Source organism: Octodon degus, unplaced genomic scaffold (genome assembly GCF_000260255.1).
Source record: "Octodon degus isolate 3935 unplaced genomic scaffold, OctDeg1.0 scaffold00021, whole genome shotgun sequence".
NCBI classification, from domain to species: domain Eukaryota; kingdom Metazoa; phylum Chordata; class Mammalia; order Rodentia; family Octodontidae; genus Octodon; species Octodon degus.
In genome coordinates, this window is record NW_004524597.1 from 13,441,637 (window position 1) to 13,462,078 (window position 20,442).

The 20,442-nt window shown below is 44.7% G+C and overlaps 3 protein-coding genes across 5 annotated transcripts in view; 2 read left to right on the top strand and 1 right to left on the bottom strand.

Moving 5' to 3' along the window:
- CUNH22orf39 (chromosome unknown C22orf39 homolog) overlaps positions 1-1,947 on the top strand; it is a 6,260-nt gene extending 4,313 nt beyond the window's left edge. The window contains exon 3 of the mRNA XM_004627986.2: positions 431-1,947. Within this exon, the coding sequence (XP_004628043.1) occupies positions 431-556 (126 nt within the window). The 3' untranslated portion in view covers positions 557-1,947. The remainder of the gene's footprint in view (positions 1-430) is intronic.
- Positions 1,948-4,967: 3,020 nt separating this feature from the next.
- Positions 4,968-8,403, bottom strand: Mrpl40 (mitochondrial ribosomal protein L40). The gene is made up of 4 exons (XM_004627987.3): positions 8,250-8,403; positions 7,832-7,915; positions 6,854-7,012; positions 4,968-5,406 (listed from the first exon to the last, which is right to left on the bottom strand). The coding sequence occupies exons 1-4, from the start codon at positions 8,300-8,302 to the stop codon at positions 5,082-5,084; spliced, it is 621 nt and encodes a 206-aa protein (XP_004628044.1). The 5' UTR covers positions 8,303-8,403; the 3' UTR covers positions 4,968-5,081.
- Positions 8,404-9,062: 659 nt separating this feature from the next.
- Positions 9,063-20,442, top strand: part of LOC101572750 (protein HIRA) — a 93,810-nt gene continuing 82,430 nt past the window's right edge. For 2 of the 3 annotated variants that reach the window (XM_023711391.1, XM_023711394.1), the window contains exon 1: positions 9,157-9,418. In XM_023711391.1, coding sequence (XP_023567159.1) covers positions 9,382-9,418 — 37 coding nt within the window. In that variant the 5' untranslated portion in view covers positions 9,157-9,381. Of the gene's footprint in view, positions 9,419-20,442 lie in introns of all 3 variants that reach the window. The other variant, XM_004627988.2, reaches the window with a different exon arrangement.

Here is a 20,442-nt window from a genome sequence, read left to right on the forward strand (position 1 = left end):
AAAAAAAAAAAAAAAAGTATTTATGTAAAAAAGCCCACATAGCCCCTGATACCTACCAAGGGCTCACAGCCAGCGTTGCCATACACTGCCATATGCTGCCTTACACTTGGCAGGTGAACCTGCTTCATACTCACTAGGCCAGCTAAAGCCATCAGATCCTAAGGAGAACATGTTTAAAAATTCCTGAAATTATCCTGATCTGCACAGTAATTTTTCACAGTATTTTGTGAGAAAAAATGGCTCAGTTCTGTGTGCAACCCTCAAGGTATATTAAGTAGAAGCAGCTAAGCTATGGAGCAGTGTGAACCATACACTCTTGTTAACCCATCTGTGTTCTGAAAGGTGTTAAGGAAGAAAGCAGTACAGTGGGTACTGGGGGCCCTAGGATCAAGCTGTGAGGCAGAAAGTAACAACAGTTTCATTTGCACAGCGATCCCTGTGTGAGAGCGAGCGGGCACGGGTACAAGCTGCACGGAAGCATACCCTGGTGTGGGCCCTGAGGCAGAGTCCCCCTGCAGACTGGCACCTCCCTGTACCACAAGAGAAGGACAAGTGACGAACACCCATCTTTGGCCTGTCCTCGCTTCTGCTTCAAGTGAGGCTCTGAGCATCCCAGTCTAGTGGGTCCCTGTGAGCTCCTGCCTGGACTGAAACAGCGGTACATTCTCCAGTTCTATCTGCCCACCCCTTATCTCTGTCGGGACACCACTATAAGTCTCTGAGACAGTTGAGCCCACTCTACAGCTTCCAGGAAACCAAGCATGGTGACAGGTACCTGTGAACAGCCAGGTCAGGCTGGCTCAGACCTCTCACCCCCAAGAGGACCACAGGCTGAGGGGCAGGTCTCACCTGCATGAAAACGTGACTGGGTCAGAATGAGATGGCAGAAGACCTGTGCTGCTGCAAATACCTCTTCCTGCCCTGGGGAAACAGGTTTACCACATCTCAGACTTGGTGACTACCATATATTGCCAGCCTCAGCAACCAAACAGGAGTTCATACTCTGATCAGTTCCATTGCAGAGGTAGGTGGAGCATGCCAAGCAGACAGGCCTCACTGCCCCTCTGCACCAATACACTTCACCTGAAGTTCCTAGCAGGGCCCTAGGAGACTGGGGATTTTTGTTTTTGTTTTTCTCTTTGGTTCTTTGAGACAGTATCTAGCTGAATGGCCCAGGCCAGCCTTGAACTCACTATGTAGCCACATTGGGTTCAGACTCCTGTCTCAGCCTCCCAAATTCTGGACTCTCAGGCATATGCCACCTTGCCTGGTGACACTCCAGTTTTTAAGAAACACACAACCTAGCCAGAAATGGTGGTACATGTCTGTCTATAAACACAGCACTTGGGGAGGCTGAGGCAGGAGGATTACAAAATTAGTCCCACCCTGGCCAAATTATCAATTAAAAAGGCCTGGGTTCATCCCCCAATACTGCAGAAAACAATTAAAACAAACCAAGAAAACGTACAGCTTTACAAGCTTTCATGGAGTATTGGCTTAGGAAACCAAGCCTACAAAGAGGATGGAGGGAGAAGGAGAGGGAAAGACGTAAGAATTAAAATTAGTTATGTATATGTTCACAATGCTACATGATGAATCTAATCACTATGTCCTGAAAACATGTATTAATAAAAAAAATTTTTAAACCACACCAAAGGACTAGAGGTGTGACTCAGTGTTACAATTTGCCTAGTATGTGTAAGCCCCTGACTTCTATCTTCAGCGAAGAAAAAACAAGCAAAAGAAAACCAAGCCCAAAGCACATAGGATTTAGGTCTCTTTCCCTCAGAATTTCCCCTGATAATGTTTGTTTTGGTACCAGAAATTGGCCTCAAGACCTTATGCTTGCCAGGCAGGTGCTGTGCCACTGAGCAACCTCCTCAGCTCCCCTGTGTATCAAAAACCATTTCACATGTTTGATTCCAAATAAAAGTTGAAAAATCCACATTTGTTAGATTTCTTTCTTTCTTTTTTCTTTTTTTATATTTAGGACAGGGTGTACAGGGTATACAGGGGTCTCACTGCATAGATCAGACTCCTACTGATCCTCCTGTTTGCAACCTTCCAAGTGCTGGGACTACAGGCGTATGCCATCATGCCCAGTCTCACTCCCTGTCTGAGTGCACCCTGGGGGCAGGGCCTGCATGGCTGGCCCTGGGATTGAACTCCCAGCCCCTGTGTCTGCCTAAGCAGGTGCTTTAATCCATTGGGCTATTTGGCCAGCCCTTTAGATTTCATACCTAACAATATCTTATTTGGGCAGTATTAGATGTGTATTTCCATTAGGTATTGTAATATATATATATATATCACCAAGAACACCAGTTCTTGTAGAGGTCTCTTAACACTAACAAGATGGTTAACATCAGTTGGCTGCACAGCTGGTATGAAGCATGATGCTGCAGGCCAATCCTGCGTACTTGCCACCTGCCCTGCCCCACTTCCTGGCCACAGGCAGTGGATTTGAGTATCTTTCAATTTATTTCTTGGAGGGTCGGAGAGATGGCTCAGTGGAATAAGCACTTCCCTGGCAAGTGCAAGGGCCTGAGTTCAATCCCTGGTTCAGCCAAAAAAACAAAAAACAAAAAACAAACAAAAAAAGGTCTCTCCTCAATTTATTTCTTGGAGCAAAATTACTGACCACTAGTTAGGCCAGGTGGCTCACACATATCCTACCACTTGGGAGGCTGAGGCAGGAGGATGGCTGTGAGTTCAAGTCCAGCTTGGGATACATAATGAGTTCAAAGCTAGCCTGAACGACATATGGAGACGGTCTCAAAAAAAATTTTTTTTTTATTACTTCAGAGTAAGAATAAGGTTTCCTCTCCCATGTTTCTATGCTTAATACAGGCTTATACATTCATGGGATCTCAAGAGCAGGGGAGAGTATAAAAAATAATCAAAGTTTCTCCACCCAAAGGGGTCATCCTTCATGTGTCTAAGCTAAGCAGTGAATCTTCAGGATGCTGTGACTCATTATTTCCAGCCAATAAAGAGAGAAATCTGCTAAAGATCTACAAGAATTTGTCTTACTTGTAAAACATAGGAAAGAAATATCTGAATTTTGCAGACCACATGATGCTTGGAAGTACAGCAGCTACATGGGAGTCCCTGGGTAAGAGTGAGACATGTAAGTACAGCGTGGGGGGAGCCAACCCTAAGCCAGTCAACAAGAAGCTCCTTCCCCTGGAGCCATTTTCTCTGTTACCTGCTGGCAGAGCTTTATGAAAGCTGCACACAGCCAAGTGCTTCTTGCTCTTTTCTATCTGAGTGTCTTTCCTCTACCACTGTTACATTTTGCTTCTCTTTGCTACAGAACAAGTTCCACATCAATAAGTGATCTGTCTGGATGGAATGTTCCTGTATCCCTTCCGTGTTCACTCCCAGGACCTCACGCACAGCTAGGCCCTAGCACCAAGCTACACTGCCAGCCAATGTCAGGCTTAAACTGACAATTTGCTTTCAAAGAGTCTCTGTTGCAGTTCAGAGGAACAACAAATATTGAACAGCAGTTAATACAAGTGAGACTGGGAATGTAGCTCAGTGGTGGAACACTTGCCTAGCATATGTAAGGCCTAGTGTTCAGTTTGCAGTGCTGAAAGAAAGAAGGAAAAGCAAAGGAAGTCTGCTCAAGTACCTACAGTAAAATATCAAGCTGGGTGCCTTAAACATGACTTACTTTTGATTGTAACACAAGAAATTTATTTAAGCCTGGCTTATTTCTAGAACTCTAAGGCCTTTACCTGGTTTGAAGATAGCTGCCTTCTCTGTCTACCTCTTCATACTGTTGTCCTCAGACTAACAATCTCTTATTAGGGCACCCATCGTACTGGCATAGGTTACATCTCAATGATCTTATTTTAACCTAATTTCCTCTTTAAGGACTCTACTTCTAGGGGCCAGGGAGATAGCTCAGTAGAATAAGTGCTTGCTTGGCAAGCGCAAGGGACTGAGTTGAACCCATGGTTCCGCAAAAAAAAAAAAAAAAAAGGACTCTACTTCTAATACACTCATATTCTGAGGTACAGGGGATTAAGCATTTCAACATAGGAAATTTGGTTGGAACAATGCTATCCATGACAGTAAAGTTTCAGTGTAAAATCTGCCTATTTCTTACTGATTTATAGCATTACAACTTGAGACAATTTTTGATTTCTAAGTTATTACTGCACATAAGAAATGGAAACAAGTTAGATTATTAGGGGCTTGGGGTAACTCACATAACTCATGGGTAGAGTTATATCGCATACTCTGTATAACAAACATGCATGAAACCATGGGTTCAAACCCACCATCATCACCCAGTCTGTTATATTTTGTTATGACAGCCTGAGCAGACTAATACATTGATTATTCCAGGATAATATAAGTAATGAACACTGTGAGACCTCTCTTCAGCCAGGCCTCAGCCTTCTACACTCTGGCTTACTCTGCAATCTGAAGCTTCCCTGCCCAGGTTAGACCCCAAAGATGGTTTCTCCTTCTGTCCTCCTGGGAAAGCTCTGTTTCTTTCAGCACATTTTCCCAATCCACAAAAAACCTGCCTATCCTTTATTTCCATTTCTTGGGGTTATTTTGTACCTCCTGTAAGGAGAAATTTTCCTTTTTGCCAGTATTTGCTCCCCCAGAGGATAGGGGTTGATGTCTTTGTCACCTTCTTTCCACTATGTGGCAGAGGGACACCACCTCTTACCCCCATCCATCCACACATGACTTTTTTTATTTTTTATTTTTCGGAACCAGGGTTTGAACTCAGGCCCTTGGGCTTGCCAGAGAAACGCTTATTCTACTGAGCCATCTCCCCGGCCCCAAGTTTTGACTCTTGTCTTTTCTTGTTTTGTTTTGTTGGCAGTACCAGGGAATGAACTCAGGACCTTGCACTTGCCAAGCAAGCACTTATTCTACTGAGCTATCTCCCTGGCTCTACATGACTTACTTTTGATTGTAACACAAGACAAAGACACTTATGATTAAACTTTTATTTATGACCAGCTTGTCTGATCTTTTTGGAAAGCAAACTTGAGCTCTAGCCGTTCTGACTCCTGGAGGACACTATGTTCAGAGGATAGCTGACTTCACTTCTATTTCTTGAATTCTACCTGTGTGTACATCTTGGTGATGTCATTGTACCTGCCTTCCGGGGGCTGGTAGCCAGAGACTGGTGGTGTGTATTGTGGTCCTTCCTTCTCAAAGGGGAACAATTTGGGGTCCCGCTTGATGGCCTCGGCATAGAGCTCTGGGGACTCAAGTTTCAGCTCCTGCAGGGCTTTCTGTTGGGCCTCCAGCATGGTCTTGATGGCATCCCTCTCCATCTCATGCTCTTGCTGCTTGTACAAGGCCCACTTCTTCAGAAGGAGAGCTCTCCGCTCACTCTCCTCAAAGGGAAGCTCCATCTGAGGTCGCTGTCTGAATACAAAGTCCAAAGATGGATAGTTAGGGTAAACCGAACTGCATATGTTGCAGGGTAATTATAAGCTTCTCTTCCAGAGGGTTAACAACCTAAGTTTGCAGATCAAAGATTGGAGAAAAGGAAGGGCTGCAAGGTCCGCCAACATTTTGGCCCTAGCCTTTCAAGGTCAGTGAAGACTGAGGACATAGGAGAACCCACACTGTAAGATCATGTAACTCAGTTGTGTCCCAAATTTTCTGATGAAGGAAATTATGGAGCCACAGAGGAATGTGATCGATGATGTAGAATGTGCCTGGGGAGAGTCAGATGGAGAGAAAACATTCTATCAGGCTTTTACAGAGAGCAAACTGGTCAAGCAATGGCCATGACTCATCCTCAAGGCTGACACTGACAAAGGGCCTACAAAGTGCAGTACAGGGCTACAGGATAAATCCTAAGGGTACTTGACTGACCTTATCAGATACAAAAGTTACATTTCTTGTCATATAGGTCTTGCTTTATCTTGGTCTTAACCATCCAGCAGAAAAGTATAAAAACAAGGTTTATGAAGTAAAGCCATATTAATATGCTGAGCTATAAAAGGCTCTAGTCAACAACTTCTGTGGATAACCCACTACTATTGTGGACTACTGGACTGTGTTGGATTGTTTTGCTGAATTCAAGCACCTATAGTATTTACATGCCAATAGAATACCCATCTCTGACAGGACTGAACCGGAGAAGGGGGATACAGAGGAAGGAACATTTTGTATTTGTATATACAGAATAGTTAGAATAGATGTACAGCTGCTTTCACTTGATTCAGTGAGAGAAAGGATTTGTAGTAGTAGTGTTTGGATGGGATGTCCTGGCTGCTTCTTGTGCTGTGGATGACCACTGAGAAGATAAAAATGCAATTTATTAATTATTGAAAATGTCCTATTAATCAGCTTGGGAAGTGTCTCATTGATATTTGTTTCTCAATAAAAAAAAAAAGTCCAAAGATGTGAGGTTGGAGAATACTAACCTCACTGTCAAGCGAGCCTGTGTGACTACACAGGATTCAATCATGCTCACTTTCTGTCACTACAAGATTAAGAAAACAGAAGAGTGGCAGTTTGGGAGAAATTAAGGAATAGAATGTTGAATGTGGCAGTTGCTACAACTCATACTGGGAGCTAAGTTCATATGCTTATCAAGTAGAAAAGGATTCTAGCACTCTGAAGGCTAAGGCAAGAGGATTGTTGCAAATTCAAGACTAACTTGGGCTACAAAGTGAGCTAAAGGCCATCCTGAACTACACAGCAACACCCTATATCAAAAAGTAGTAGAGGACTCAGACCAGAACCAAGTCTACTCCAGTCTATGAACCTATTTCCATCACAGGCATGAACTTCACTTAGAACTACCTGAAACTGATTGAATTTTGCTCTACAGATTTCAAGCCTAGAAAAGAATCTTTACCTTGATTTATCCAAGAACTTCAGAGGGGTAATAAAATCTTCAATGGGGATTAGCTCTTGGCTAGCCTTCTCCAGTTTTCGTATCCTCTTTTTCAAGCGGTCTCTTGCTGCTTGATCTTTTTTAGGATCTACCTTCTTCTTCTTTCGTAGAGGTTCTGCTCTAACGGATAAAAAGCAAACAAATGTTTTCATTTTCAATCTCATGAGACATGATGCGCTATGTTCTCCACTGGGTGAAGGAGATGTGCTTGGTTCTGACCCCATACATTCAGTGCACAGGGAGGCAGACAGGGAGGCAGGTTCTACCCTACTGTTCTTTTGAGAATGGCATGGGTACCATCAACTCACATAATAGGGTGTCAGATATAAATAAACTAAGGGAAAGTTGATCTTTTGTGCTGGGATTCAGGTGCACATTGGCCTATACTGAAAAGTGAAAACACCAAAATGACAGATTAGAAGCACATTAGTCACATTTTAAATGGACTTTTGATTCATCAAAATGTTTTTTAAGACAAAAAGACAATATCGTAAAGGTAACTGGCATGTCTGTATTGCCAGGATTTCTTAACAAAATCTCCATCTTAGAGTTTTAGCAAAAACCAAAAGTCTACTCCTAGGAATACATCTCCCAGTTATAATTTACTATCAAAATAACCAAATCTTTTAGCGTTAAAATGGAATCAGGTCCTTGAAAAGAGTCCCAGGTGTAAATTCTATGAGTCCTGGAAAGACCCCTCATCCCTAAAGAGAAAGAAGACTCAGAGAAACAGAAAGTGTACCCTTTAAAACTCCCTTTAAAGGTAATTGAAAGAATATTGAAAAGACAGAAAAACATCTGCCTAAATTTGACTAGTAAAAGCTTTGTTGGCTGTGGATTTTGTAAACTAAATGTCAAGTAGTTTTGCTTTGTACTAGTCACATGCACATTTGTATTTTGTTGTGTTCACATCCTCAAGGTCACAGCCTTGAGTTTTACCTCATGGGAATGAGTTCCCAGAAAGCCAACAACGAAGCTCGCTGGTGAGTATCTCTGATTTGTGTCCACCAAGTTCCAGGAAGCCTGAAAGAGGAAAGGGTATGTATCAATATTTGATTCCCCACACTTCACAGGAGGAAGAAAAAGCACACACCGTTCCCAACAAATGTGAGGGAATTTGTCAGTGTTGGATATGATACCAAGGTCAAGGTGGAGGTTTTTCATAATCTCCATTTACAACATAACTCTTGAATCAGGGCCCTTGCACGATAGGGTTCTAGGATTCTCATGCACAACAGACACGATCAGCTGTGATATACCATGTGAAAGGAACCGCAGGGAAGGATCCCAAGAAAGTCTCGGCCGGAATTGGCCTGTGCCTTGGGCACTCAGTGACCTGTCACGTGTCGGCACTCACCCACTTGACAGACGCAGAGCCCGCGCAGCAGATATCAGCGCAGCTGTGGCCATGGCTTCCCCTGCCACCCGTGGGCAGCTTCCGGGAGCGCGCTTTTCTGCGATCCGGCACACCACAGCAGGGACACCAACCCCTGCGAACCACACACTCCCGCTTTCCCGACCGGGTGTGGGAATTAGTCTGGCACCGCCCCTAGCGCAGCCCCGCCCCGGGCGTCCCTGGCGTGCGCCACACGCTACAGGCGCCGCTGTCCCTGAGATTCTCTTGGTCTTCTTTTCCGCCTATTTGGGTGCGGTGAGCCCGTCCCTACGGCGAACAGAACAAAGCTAGCCGCTGCCTAATTTTCCCCTTCTTTTCTCCGCCAAGGCTGGGCCGCTGCGGTGTAGCGGGAATGGCCAAGGGGGCGTCTCTGTTCCATCGGGTCCACGTCTCTGAAAACTGGGCTCGAGCTTCTAATAATCGCGCCCGCCTCGGTCTCCCACGCCACCCTCCCCGGAGCTGGCTTGTTTCCCTCATTCATCCGCCCGCCAGGGGCTGCATTCCGGTGTCAGCACTGGAGAATATCCAACAGTGTGTACTGATGAATGGTGAAGCGTAGTTGATAAGTGGGATTCCAAATCAGCGAAGTAGAGCTAGCGACTGGCTCTCCATGACACCCTGGCTCCACCTGGCTCTCCAGGCAACCCGGAAGGCCCAGGGTGCTACTTTAGGCTGCGCTGGCTCTCCCGCCACCGTTCCAGCTGCCCCGCCCCTCGTCCGCGGCTGCGTCCTGGCTAGACCAAAAGCCGACCCACTTTACGAGGCTTTGCCTGCCAGATCCCAAACGGCCGGGTCCGCGTGGGAAGTGGTTTCCCGCCGGGGCGATTTGGCAGGTGCGCGCCGTGACTTCCGGCGTTGCCCGGGAGCCGCCGGAGGAGGAGCGGCGCAGGGGATGCGGCTGTGGTGGCGGCGGCGGCCAAGCGCAGGGGGCGGCGGCGGAGGGCGCAGGCCGGCCATGGCGCGACGGCGCTGAGGGCGTGGGGCAGGCGGCGGCCGGAGGAAGGGCGGCGTGGGAGGAAGCAGCAGCGGTGGCTCCATGGCCCGAGTGCGCTGAGGGACGCGGCTCTCGCCACAGCCCGGCGGCGGCCGAACAATGAAGCTCCTGAAGCCAACCTGGGTCAACCACAATGGTGAGTGCGCACTAGGGTCCGAGGAGGCAGAGCCTGAAGTGGGGTCAGGGTCAGGATTAGGGTTGAGATCGCACATGGGCCCTGCCCGCCTTGCCCCGGACGCCAGGTGCCGGGTGCCCGAGCTACGGAACCGGCAGGGGCGGACTTTGTCCTCCGCGCCGGGAAGCCGGTGTTCCCGGGCACGTGCTCTGGGCTGGCGACCGCGAAGTCTTTTCGCTCAGGGCACTAGTGCGAGCCCCGCGTCGCCCGCTTGCGCGGTCCGCTATGGGGCCGAGGCCCGGCTCCAGGGTGCAGGCCTGGTCGCCAGCCCAGTTCTCCCACCCATCAGTACCCACCCAGATGTGCTCTTATGGTCCTGGATGTGAAACCGGGCGGTGTCTCCCGTGCGGTCTTTCAGTGTGGGGTAAAGATCTAGATCTGCGGAGGGACAGTTAATGCCCTTGCTGGAGTTCGGAGCTGGTGACAGTGCCCCCGTTCGGGAGACTATGATCGCGGAATAGGAAGGCCCAGGCCGAGGTCCCATGGAGGACAGGGAAAACAGCACTGAGTTTGGAGCTGGTAGGGCACAAATGTGTTTTAGGAGAGGGTTGTTCTTAAACTCTGGTAGTGGCTCCAGAGCACTATCCTGGTGGATTGAACTCACCACCTTGACTCTGGTACAGAGGGGCTAATCATAATCCGTAGTTTTGTTCTAGTTCTACTTTGTTGGTGGGAGTACTGAAGGAGTTGTTCTTTACTCCCCAGGGAGAGGAGGAAAGAGACAATTCTTTCCCTGCTAACAATGCTGGAATCCCAGGAAGCATCAGTGAGAGGCGCTGTCAGGCAAAGGGTCACCCCTCTGCTGACAGTCATCCTGCTGTCTTGTTCCTCATTACTACTTTGCAGTGCAACTAGAGGGAGCTACAGTTTTCTTTTAAAGCAAAGAGAGTAGCACTTTGCCTTTTCTTAATCGCGCAGGGTTTTTTCACTTTGAACTTGATCCCAGGATGCTGTATACTACAACTAAACTAAACATGACATCTCTTATTTTCTTTTGATCATTACTGTTTTCTCCTTTCATCTTCTTATATGATATCTTACCCATTTTTTTCAGGACCCAACTGAGGTCACCTCTTTTCTTTTGAAGCTTTTCTTGCCAATTTATTGAAATGGATGTGCTATATTCCTATTCCTGTGCTTTGCTTTATGTAGAAGTTGTGGCTGTACTTTCCACAGCCGGGGCAGGACTGCTTCACTCACCACTGTATGTTCTGCTGAACTCAGCAATACCTTCCATGTAATGAATGTATGATAAGTGTTGGTTAAGAGTTAAGAAAGATGAGGTTTCTGTACTTTATAAAGAGATTGTACAGTGCCTACCTAGCAACTGCAAGGTCCTGAGTTTGATTCCTAGTACAAATATTTATACTTTACAAAGATGTAACTAGGTTTACTCTACATTAAAACATGTATTAGCGAGGTGTGGTGGCACATGCCTGTAATCCCAGCACTGTCTGAGGCAAGAGTTTGAGAACACCCTGGGCTACAAAATGAGCTCAAAGCCAGCCTAAACTGCTAGTGAGACCCTGTCTCAAAATACAAAAAGAAACAGCGTGGTGGTGCACTTGGGAGGTTGGAGCTTGAGACAGGAGGATTGCAGGGGAGGTTGGAGCTTGAGACAGCAGGATTGGATCTCTGTAAGTTTAGATCAGCCTGGGGCCTACAAAAGTGAGTACAAGGCCAGCCTGAGCTGGGAAAGTTTTGTTTTTTTTTTTGTGGAACAGGAGATTGAACTCAGATCCTTGTGCTTGCCAGGAAAGCGCTTATTCTACTGAGCCATTTCCCCGGCCCCTGAGTTGGGTAAGTCTTGAGTCAAAATTCAAAATTATGCTGCTTGACATCAGGAAAAAAAAAAAAAAAACAAACTTTTTGTTAGGAACAACTTTACTGTGTAAGTGAAGGTTTGAGGATCTTCCTTTTCCTAGCAGGTTTTTCAAGGTAGGATTTCTTTTTTTTTTAAATAATATTTTTTAATGTATTTAGTACAGGGCCTACAGAGTACAGGGTCTACAGGGTCTCACTAAACAGATCAGACTCATAGTAATTCTCCTGTTTTCAGCCTACCAAGCCCTGGGATTATAAGTGTGTGCCACCACACCCAGTCTCAGTTCCTGTCTCAAGGCCAGTCAGATAGCTCAGCAGACTAAAGTGCTTGAGCAGCTGGGATACTGGCCCTGCCCTTAAGGCGCGCTGAGACAGCAACTGAGACTGGGCGTGGTGGTGCCCACACCTGTAATCCCAGTGCTTGGGAGGCTGAAAAACAGGAAGGATCACTACAAGTCTGATCTGTGTAGTAAGACCCTATAGACCCTGTACTGAATACATATATAAAAAAAATTCAGTTGCCATCTCAGTGCGCCCTGGGGGCAGGGTCAGCAGGCACACCAGAGATCGAACCCCAGCCTCTGTGCCCTTCCTAAGCAGGCGCTTTAGTTTGCTGAGCTATCTGGCCAGGTAGGATTTCAGAGGTAGGGTTTCTCTGTCAAAGTTTTGGGCCATATAACTGTTATGAGGACTCTACTGGCTAGATACCAGAAATACGTGACCCTATTACCTACTGTGACAGCCAAAAATATCTTTAGACATAGCCAGGATCTGCTGGTGACAGCCAAAATCACCCTCTGTTGAGACATTCTGATTTAAGATTATCAGCATATTAATAAACTTTGATATTATTACATTGCTTTGGTTGAGGAATCAGACTGTTCAAGATCTCGTGTTTTACTAGTTGTGGGCTCTTGGGCTTGTACCTCTACTGCTAGTTCTTCATAAAACTATGCAAAGACTCATTTCAACTAGTTTACCCTATACTCAGTGTAAAAGCAGCTTTAAGCTATAAGAGAATAGCTAATACTGTAATATCTATCATTTATATAGAAGTTATATGCCAGGCACTTTACATGTACATACCCTGCCCCTTCTTAACTATATTTTTAGTTTAGGTTTAGCCAAAATAAGCCTTTTTGTAGGGTGGAGGGTTAAGACAGAGTCTTGCTGTGTAGCTCAGGCTGGCCCCAAACTCAGTGATCCACCTGCCTCCCAAGTATTGAGGTTATGGGCATATGCCATCATGCTCAGCAATAATAGAATAATTTACTTGCCGGTTAACCACTTGATTTTGTTGTTTGTTTTTGTTCATTGAATTGCTTTGTTGTCCAAGCTGGTGTCAGACTAACTTTGTAGCCCAAGCTGGCTTTGATCTTGTGATTTTTCTGCCTTAGTTTAGGAGTGCTGTACTAGGGTTATATGAATATATCAATCACTAATCACTTTTTTTTGTTTTGTTTTGTTTTTACTAATCATTTTTTTTTTTTCTTTTTTATTTTCTTTTCTTTTTAGGGAAGGATCTTCAGGGTGTTCAGGGTCTTACTACTCGATCAGACTCATAGTAATCCTATTACAGCCTCCCAAGAGCTGGGATTACAGGCGTGCGCCACCACGCCCAGTCTCAATTGCCATCTCAGCATGCCTTGGGGGCAGGCCTTGGGATCAAACCTCTGGCCCCTGCTCTTGCTTGCAGGCGCTTTAATCTGCTGAGGTATTTGGCTGGCCCACTAATCACTTATTTTATGATGTATGTTTTATTTTTCTCCTGTCCTGTGATACCTACCCCCCTTTCCTGCTCTCATTTCAAGAATGTTAAGATATCCTACTGAGACAAATCAGCTTGACTGGGAAATGTGGCTGGATAAGAAGTCTAGAGTGAATGTGGGGCTCCTGAGGACACTGCAGTTCTGTGTCTGAAAATGGGATAAGGAGGCAATCGTAATGGTGATATATGATTGCAGTAGCTGTAAGGTTCTAAACAGGGCAACATCCAGAGACATTTTTCATTTTACAATGCTTATGCAGAATGGTACTGGCATCTTAGTTGCTCAGGCCTGCTCTTAAGACAGTCTCCCTACCCCTGTCCTGGGGGTTGGAGGTAGGTAAAGAATTTTCTGGCCAAAAATGTTAATGGTGTTGAAGGTGAGTTGAGAAACCTTGTGGAGAATAAGAGACCCTTTATTATTTGGCTTTTTGTGTACTGTATTTGTCGTGGTGTTCTTCTAATCATATCATAAAATTATTGAAGGCAAGAATTTTGCTTTTTATTTAGAAATCATGGGCCGGCCAGATATCTCAGCACACTAAAGCACCTGCTTAGACAGAGTGCAACTGGGGGGGGGGGGGTGTTCTCCAGCATGCCATGCTGGCCCTGCCCCTGGGGCATGCTGAGACTGCGATAGAGACTGGGTGTGGTGGTGCCTGGAATCCCAGCTCTTGGGAGGTTGAAACCAGGAGAATTACTGTGAGTCTGATCTATATAGTGAGACCCTGTAGATCCTATACTAAATACATAAAAAATAAAAGTAAAAAAAAATAAATAAATAAATCAGTCTTTTCTAGAGTCTCCATGCTCTGGTCTTTACTAAATAAGTGACACAGAATTTTTTTTTTTTTTTTCATCTTTTTGGCTGTTCTGTTCAATGTAGCAAGTAATATTTGCCTGACCTGCTTTGTGTAATTTTCTTCACAATGAAATGTGAGTTTTTGCCACTGTGTGGCTTGTCTTTTCTTTATCCTCACTCTTTTTAGCGGAACTATGGATTGAACTCAGGGCCTTTGCTACCTCCCCAGCCTTTTTTATTTTTATTTTGAGACAGTCTTGCTAAATTGCCTAGGATGGACTCAAATTTTCTGTCCTCTTGCCTCATCAACCTTCAAAAATGCTAAGATTACAGGCATGTGCTGCAGTGCCTGGCTCAAAGTATCTCTTTATGACTTATGCAGAAGATGTAGGGTTGATTTAGAAAAATAACTAGAATATATCTAAGGAAGATTTAGAAGAAATGTAGATGAGAGTGTGCTTTTTTTCCATAATTTTATTGAGAAATAAATAGCAATGAGACAGTTTCAAATCAAATTGGTAGAATAGTTCTAAAGAGATTGTGCTTTAGATGATAACTGTGCACATAGATTTTTCACAAATTTATGCACCAAACTTTTTTTTTTTGGCAGAACCGGGGATTGAACTCAGGCCTTTGCGCTTGGCTAGGGAAGTACCTATTCCACTGAGCCATCTCCCCAGGCCCCTGCACCAAACTTTAAACCTTTGTGGTAAAAAGTCCTATGGAGACTGGAAGGTTACAAGGCTTTCTATGTATGGAAAGCTGTCTGGAAGATGGAAGAGATGGGTATTTAGACCTTCTTCCGGAATGCAGGTCAAACAGAAACAAAAACTACTAAAGAACAGTACTCCATGATAGCCTGGGGGGGGGGGCGTTGTGGCTCAAAGCTGAGAGAGTAAACTGATAGCCCCAGGGAGGAAGAGCTCTTCTGCAAGCCAGATTTATAAAACTGCCCCATTGTAGGGCATGGTTGGTGTTGCAGGCCTCAGGAGGCTGAGGCAGAAGGATTGCCTTGAGTTCAAGGCCAACCTGAATTGCACAATGAAACCCTATCCCAAAAAGAAAAGTGCCCCTGAGTTGAGTCTTGACCTGAGTAAGATTGGAGTCTGAAAAGGTGCTACAGCTCTTAGGTAGGACCAAAGTGTAGCAGAGTAAGATCACTTAAAGACATAGAGCATGTTAAGGATAAGGCTCAACAGGGAAAGGAGAGCCATGGGGTTAGGGGAGAGAGGCATTAATACCTTGCTTAGAAACTTGGACTTTTTTTTCTATGCTTGGAGGAGGGAAACTGAGGTTTCTGAGGAAATTGGGTAGAACACTCAATCTGTGTCTTAGGAAGGCCTTGGAGAAGTTAAGTGGCCGTTCCTAGGTTTTGGTGAAAGATGCTGAGAGAGGCAAGGAGCTCATGGGTAATAGAGGTGACAAAGAGTAAGTCCGAAGACCAGTTAGAGGTAGAATTAATGGTATGTTAAATGTTATAGGCAAATGAATATAGATTGAAGTCATTCTTTCTGAGTTTATTTCTTAAGTGTGCTCAAGAAAGTATTGGTGAGAGCCAGGCAATGGAGTTTGCTCAAACATTTTATTTACTTGTAGTTGTAGTAGTAGCAGCAGCAGCAGCAGCAGCAGTAGTAGTAGTAGTAGTACTAGTAGGGATTGAACATCGGGTCTTCTGTGGGAGAGATTAAAGGAGGGGAGACTGGCAAGATAGCTTAGCTGTGTAAAGCTCCTGCTTAGGCAGATTTAGGCAAGTGCAGGGACCTGGCATGCCCCAGCCCCAGCACCCCCAGGGTGAGCTGAGCCGATGCCCCCTGCCCCCCCCCAAAAAAAAAATTCTTGCTAAATTGATACATTGGGGCCAGGGAGATAACTCAGTAGAATAAGCACTTCCCTGGCAAGCGCAAGAGGCTGAGTTCAATCCCTGGATCCATACATTGTGCAAGCTGGGCTTAAACTTTGTGATCCTTCTGCCTCATCTTCTTAGAGTGCTGGGATTGTAGGCATGTGCCACCATGCCTGGATTAAACATTCATCTAGGGGCCAGGGAGATGGCTCAGTAGAATAAGTGCTTCCCTGGCAAGTGCAAGGGCCTGAGTTCAGTCCCTGGTTCTGGGGGAAAAAATTGATTAGACATTCATCTATTCATTCATTTTTGGGGTTTTTTGAGACACAGCCTCACTATTTAGTTGAGGCTGGCATCAAATTCAGCAGTCCTCCTGCATCAAGCCTCCCGAGTGCTAGCATGACAGGCATGGGCTACCACTTTGGGCTTTTTTTTTTTTTTTTGGGTCTGTTGTACCTTTTATTTATTTTCACATCTGGCTTTAAACATTTAGTTTGAGAAGTGGTTGAAAAGATAGTTTCACTTTATAAGCAGAACCATAGTTAAATAGCTGTTATGAACTTCTGAGTATCTCCTACCTTGACTACTAAGGCCAAGAAAGGGACCTAGTGCCATTGTGCTGATCTTTAGTATAGTGAGTTACCAGGGAGAGGATATTTTGGTTTTATCTTAACCCTTCCCTTTTCCCAGAGGTGGCTAGCCTAGCCCAACATCTAGGCAAGTATTTACAGACTGCAGAAGTGTGTAGCAAATGAAACAGAGGTCTAGAATGAGTTTTGGAAACTAAAAATTTATGCAGGCACGTATTATCCTGCCAAGATCAGCAAACATCTTGAGGAATGTCACAGATGCTATAGGTTGCCTGCCCTTTTCTGTACTAGCAGAATCCCAGGTTTTCATGTCTGGCCTCCATGTAGGCCAGCCTCTAGAGGGGTGTATTGATAACCCTAAACTGGTATGTAAGAAAGTGATAGGAATTATTGAGTAAAGGCCATATGATGCCAGTCTAGCTAGTTAAACTGGGAGGAAACATTACTGCTGGGTACTCCCAGGGATCAAAAGAGATATATGAGAGAGAGAGAGAGAGAGAGAGAGAGAGAGAGAGAGAGAGCGAGAGCGAACATGTGAGCGCAGCATGCAGCAGTCAGCTTGTGGGCAGGATCACACTGAGAAATGGAAGACAGAAGTACTTAGCTCTAAGCCACTAAATTCACAATCCTTGAGGCTGACTTATCTCAGGACTTGTTATATGAGCTAGTGAAGTACTCAAAAAACTCTCTGTAACTTAGGGCAGAAAGAAAATATCTGTAGCAGTACAATGTGCTGTTGAAAATCAAGGCAGAAAGACACCTGTAATCCAGCACTGAGGAGGCTGAGGCATGAAGATTGCTGTTAGTTCAAGGTTCATCTGGCCTACAAAATGAGTTAAAGGCCAGCCTGAAATGCATAGTGAAATCGTGACTCAAGACCAAAAAAAGAAAAAAAAAAAAAAAACCACTGAGATGAGGTGACCTCCCTAAGACTGCATTAGATGTAAAGAAAATGACTTGAGAATCAGACCCAGACTCCAGCCTGAATCCTTGTTCCCTCTTTCTAAATTGTCAAGCAGTAGTCTCATGCTGAGGCTGGCCACTTTTGTCCTGGACAGAGTGAGGGCCCTTTTCCTCCTCAGAGGGACAGCTTTCAGAAACAAGGTGTATGTTGGCACCAGGAGTCCTTTCATACTCAGAGATTTGTTCTATGGCTGTCTCTCTAATTCAGAGTACCTAAGAGCTTTTAACTTGGTATTTTCTCTTGAGGTCTTTGGTGAGCCTTCTCTGGCATTTTGTTTTTTTCAGAAATCTCTGGTCATGGAGTATGGAAAGAATACTTTCACAGAGGAATAGGAGGGATAAGCCTATGCTCCAGCCTTGGACCTTGAGCCTTCCCCACTGACTACATTAGAGGAACTAGATCATATACCCTCTCTTACACTAATCATCATTTCCTACTGGCTTATATGGGAGGATAGATAGTTGAATAAAATTGGGATCTTATTAGAAACTGCCACACGAGAGTTAGCTACCAAGAGGCAGAAGCTTTGTCTTGGCTCATGCTCTATTCCCAGGGCCAAGGATAGTAACCAGCACACACTGCAGTAGTCACTCAGTAAATGTTGATGAGGACTGGATATTGGAAGCAGGTGGCATGGGTGAGTGGTCAGTTACTCTGCTACTCTTGGTTGATAGAATTGACTTGCTTCAGAAAGTATCTTTGTTCATCTTCACTGGTTCATAATAGAGGAGACTTTTGGTGGACTACTGAGTATTCTAATGATGAAGGAAAGCATTCTGCCCAAGCCTCTATCTAAGGAGCTCATTTAAGTTTTGTTTTTATGGTACAAGAGGTCAAACACAGATGCACTCTACCACTGAGGTACATCCTGGCCTCAGTGGGGATGTATTTTTGATGCAGGATCTTGTTAAGTTGCCCCAGCTGAGCTTAATCCTGCCTCAGTCTCTCTCAGTGCTGGAATTACAGGCATGAGTTTAAGAAGCTCATTTATATGATTATATCATTTGGAACTTTCTATTTTAGCAAGAGGAGGAGACAAAACAGAACATATAGCAAATGGTTTAGAACACCCTTGGCTCCAAAAAGAAAAAAAGAGCACCCCTGGCAAAAAGAAAAACTATTTGACACAAAACTTGTTACTCCTAAAAAGCAGTATGCATTAACCAATCTAGGATAGGCTAAGTTACAGGAAAGGTGCTGTAACAAAAGCCATAGTGGTGAAGAGCAAAGATACAGGCAGCAGATCTCCTTGGAAGACTATAGGTTTTCTTTGGAACAGACTCTAGGCTGTGATGCACTTCCAACAAAGGCACTGCATAGACAGGGCACTTAATAAATTTACTCATTCAACAAATACTGACACGTGCCTGCCTGGCAAGTACAAGGTCCTGAGTTTGATTCCCAGTACAAAAAAAAAAAAAAAAAAAAGTACTCAGTGCAAGTTGTATACTAGCACTGGCTCTGAGAACTGCAAATAGCAGTGAAGCAGCATGCATCCTCTGTTGTATAGTGGCACACAATACATTCTTGCCAGCAACACTGGAGTGAACACCTGCTGGGGATGTCCTATGTATACCATAAAGAAGAGATGTAGGGTAGAAGGGCAGCCTACTGAAAAAACCTGGCAGGCATCCAAAACAAGAGCCATTACAGATACCTGTACTCAGGTTAATGAGAGGAGAATCAGCCCATGTAGAGATGGGGAATGCTGAGGTGGGGGAGGAGTAGAAGAATCATTTGCAGGATACTTTGAGAAAACTTGAATAGAAGTTAAGATCTGAGTAAAGACCTTGTTGCAAAAGTTGAATCTGGGCTGGATGTATTTGCATGCAAGATGTCTCGGTTACTTTTCTCTCTTGTTGCTGGGACAAAATACTTGGCACCCAAAATTAAGGAAGAAAAGGTTTATTTAGCTCAGAGTTTGTGGAGGTTTTCATCCATACTCCACTGGCTCCAAGGCAGAGTGGCACATGGCAAGGGTGGCAGCTCCTGGTGGCAGAAAACAAAACTATAAGAGCACAAAAGGGAGGAGCAGCAGCCTGCAGGCAAGACTCTCTCTCTCCCTTCCTTATATGGCCTTCAGCGCTCACACCCATAGTCCCAGCATTGGATCATGAATTAATCACAAACTCTAGAGCCTGCCCCATGACTACATGAGGCTTTGGGGGGACATCTAGACCCAAACCATACCACGAGAATATTATTAGGGAATACTCTTGGGATCCACACTTGGTGGTGGGGTGAGGGAACCTGGATGAATGATGTAGCTCAGTGTAAAGGCCTTGGGTTCAGAGCCCATTACCAGAGGGAAAAAAATCCAAGACACTGCATTCCCATTTTATAATAATGTGTTTGTACTGTACATGCTGTATTTCCTAGAATACATATACAGTATTATATAATTGATACAATATTATTATAATACCTTGCATTTCACATACATATATGTTTTCTTTTTGTTTTTTAACAGGCTTTTGCCATGTAGTCCAGGCTGGTTTTGAATGCATTAAGTAGCCCAGAAAGTTTGTAATCTTTCCTTAGTCTCCTGGGTGTTGGAATTACAAGCATGTGCCACCATACCTGGCTAGAAAAATTTTTCTTAGGTATAATTTATGTCATAAAATGCCCAGACCTTAAGTAGACAAGCTCATTCTACCACTGAGCTAAATCCCCAGCCCCCAAAACATAGATTTGATGGTAGCTTTTGTATTCAAATTTAGATGGAATGTGCCAGATGGGCCTTCCATATTTGATGAGTGTGGTCTTCTCTTCTGAAGTTCATGGATTTTAACAAACGAATTTATAATGCCAGGTGTGGTGGTACACCTCTGTAATCCCAGTACTCGGGAGGAAGATGCAGGAGGATCACTGTGAGTTTGAGACCAGCCTGGGCTACAAAGTGAGCTTAAGGCCAGCCTGAACTGCATAACTAGACCCTGTCTCAAAAAGACCATGGGGCCGGGGAGATGGTTAAGTGGAATAAGCACTTCCCTGGCAAGCGCAAGGGCCTGAGTTCAATCCCCGGTCTGCCAAAAAAAAAAAAGTAAAAAAAACTAAACTAAACAAAAAACAACAAAAAAGAATTTATAACCTGTATCTTGATCAAGATAAGGAAAAATTTACATTTTCCTAGAAAGTTTGGGTTATGGATATATTGAAAGGTAGAGTCAAGGGGGTAAGAAGTGGTATATAATAGA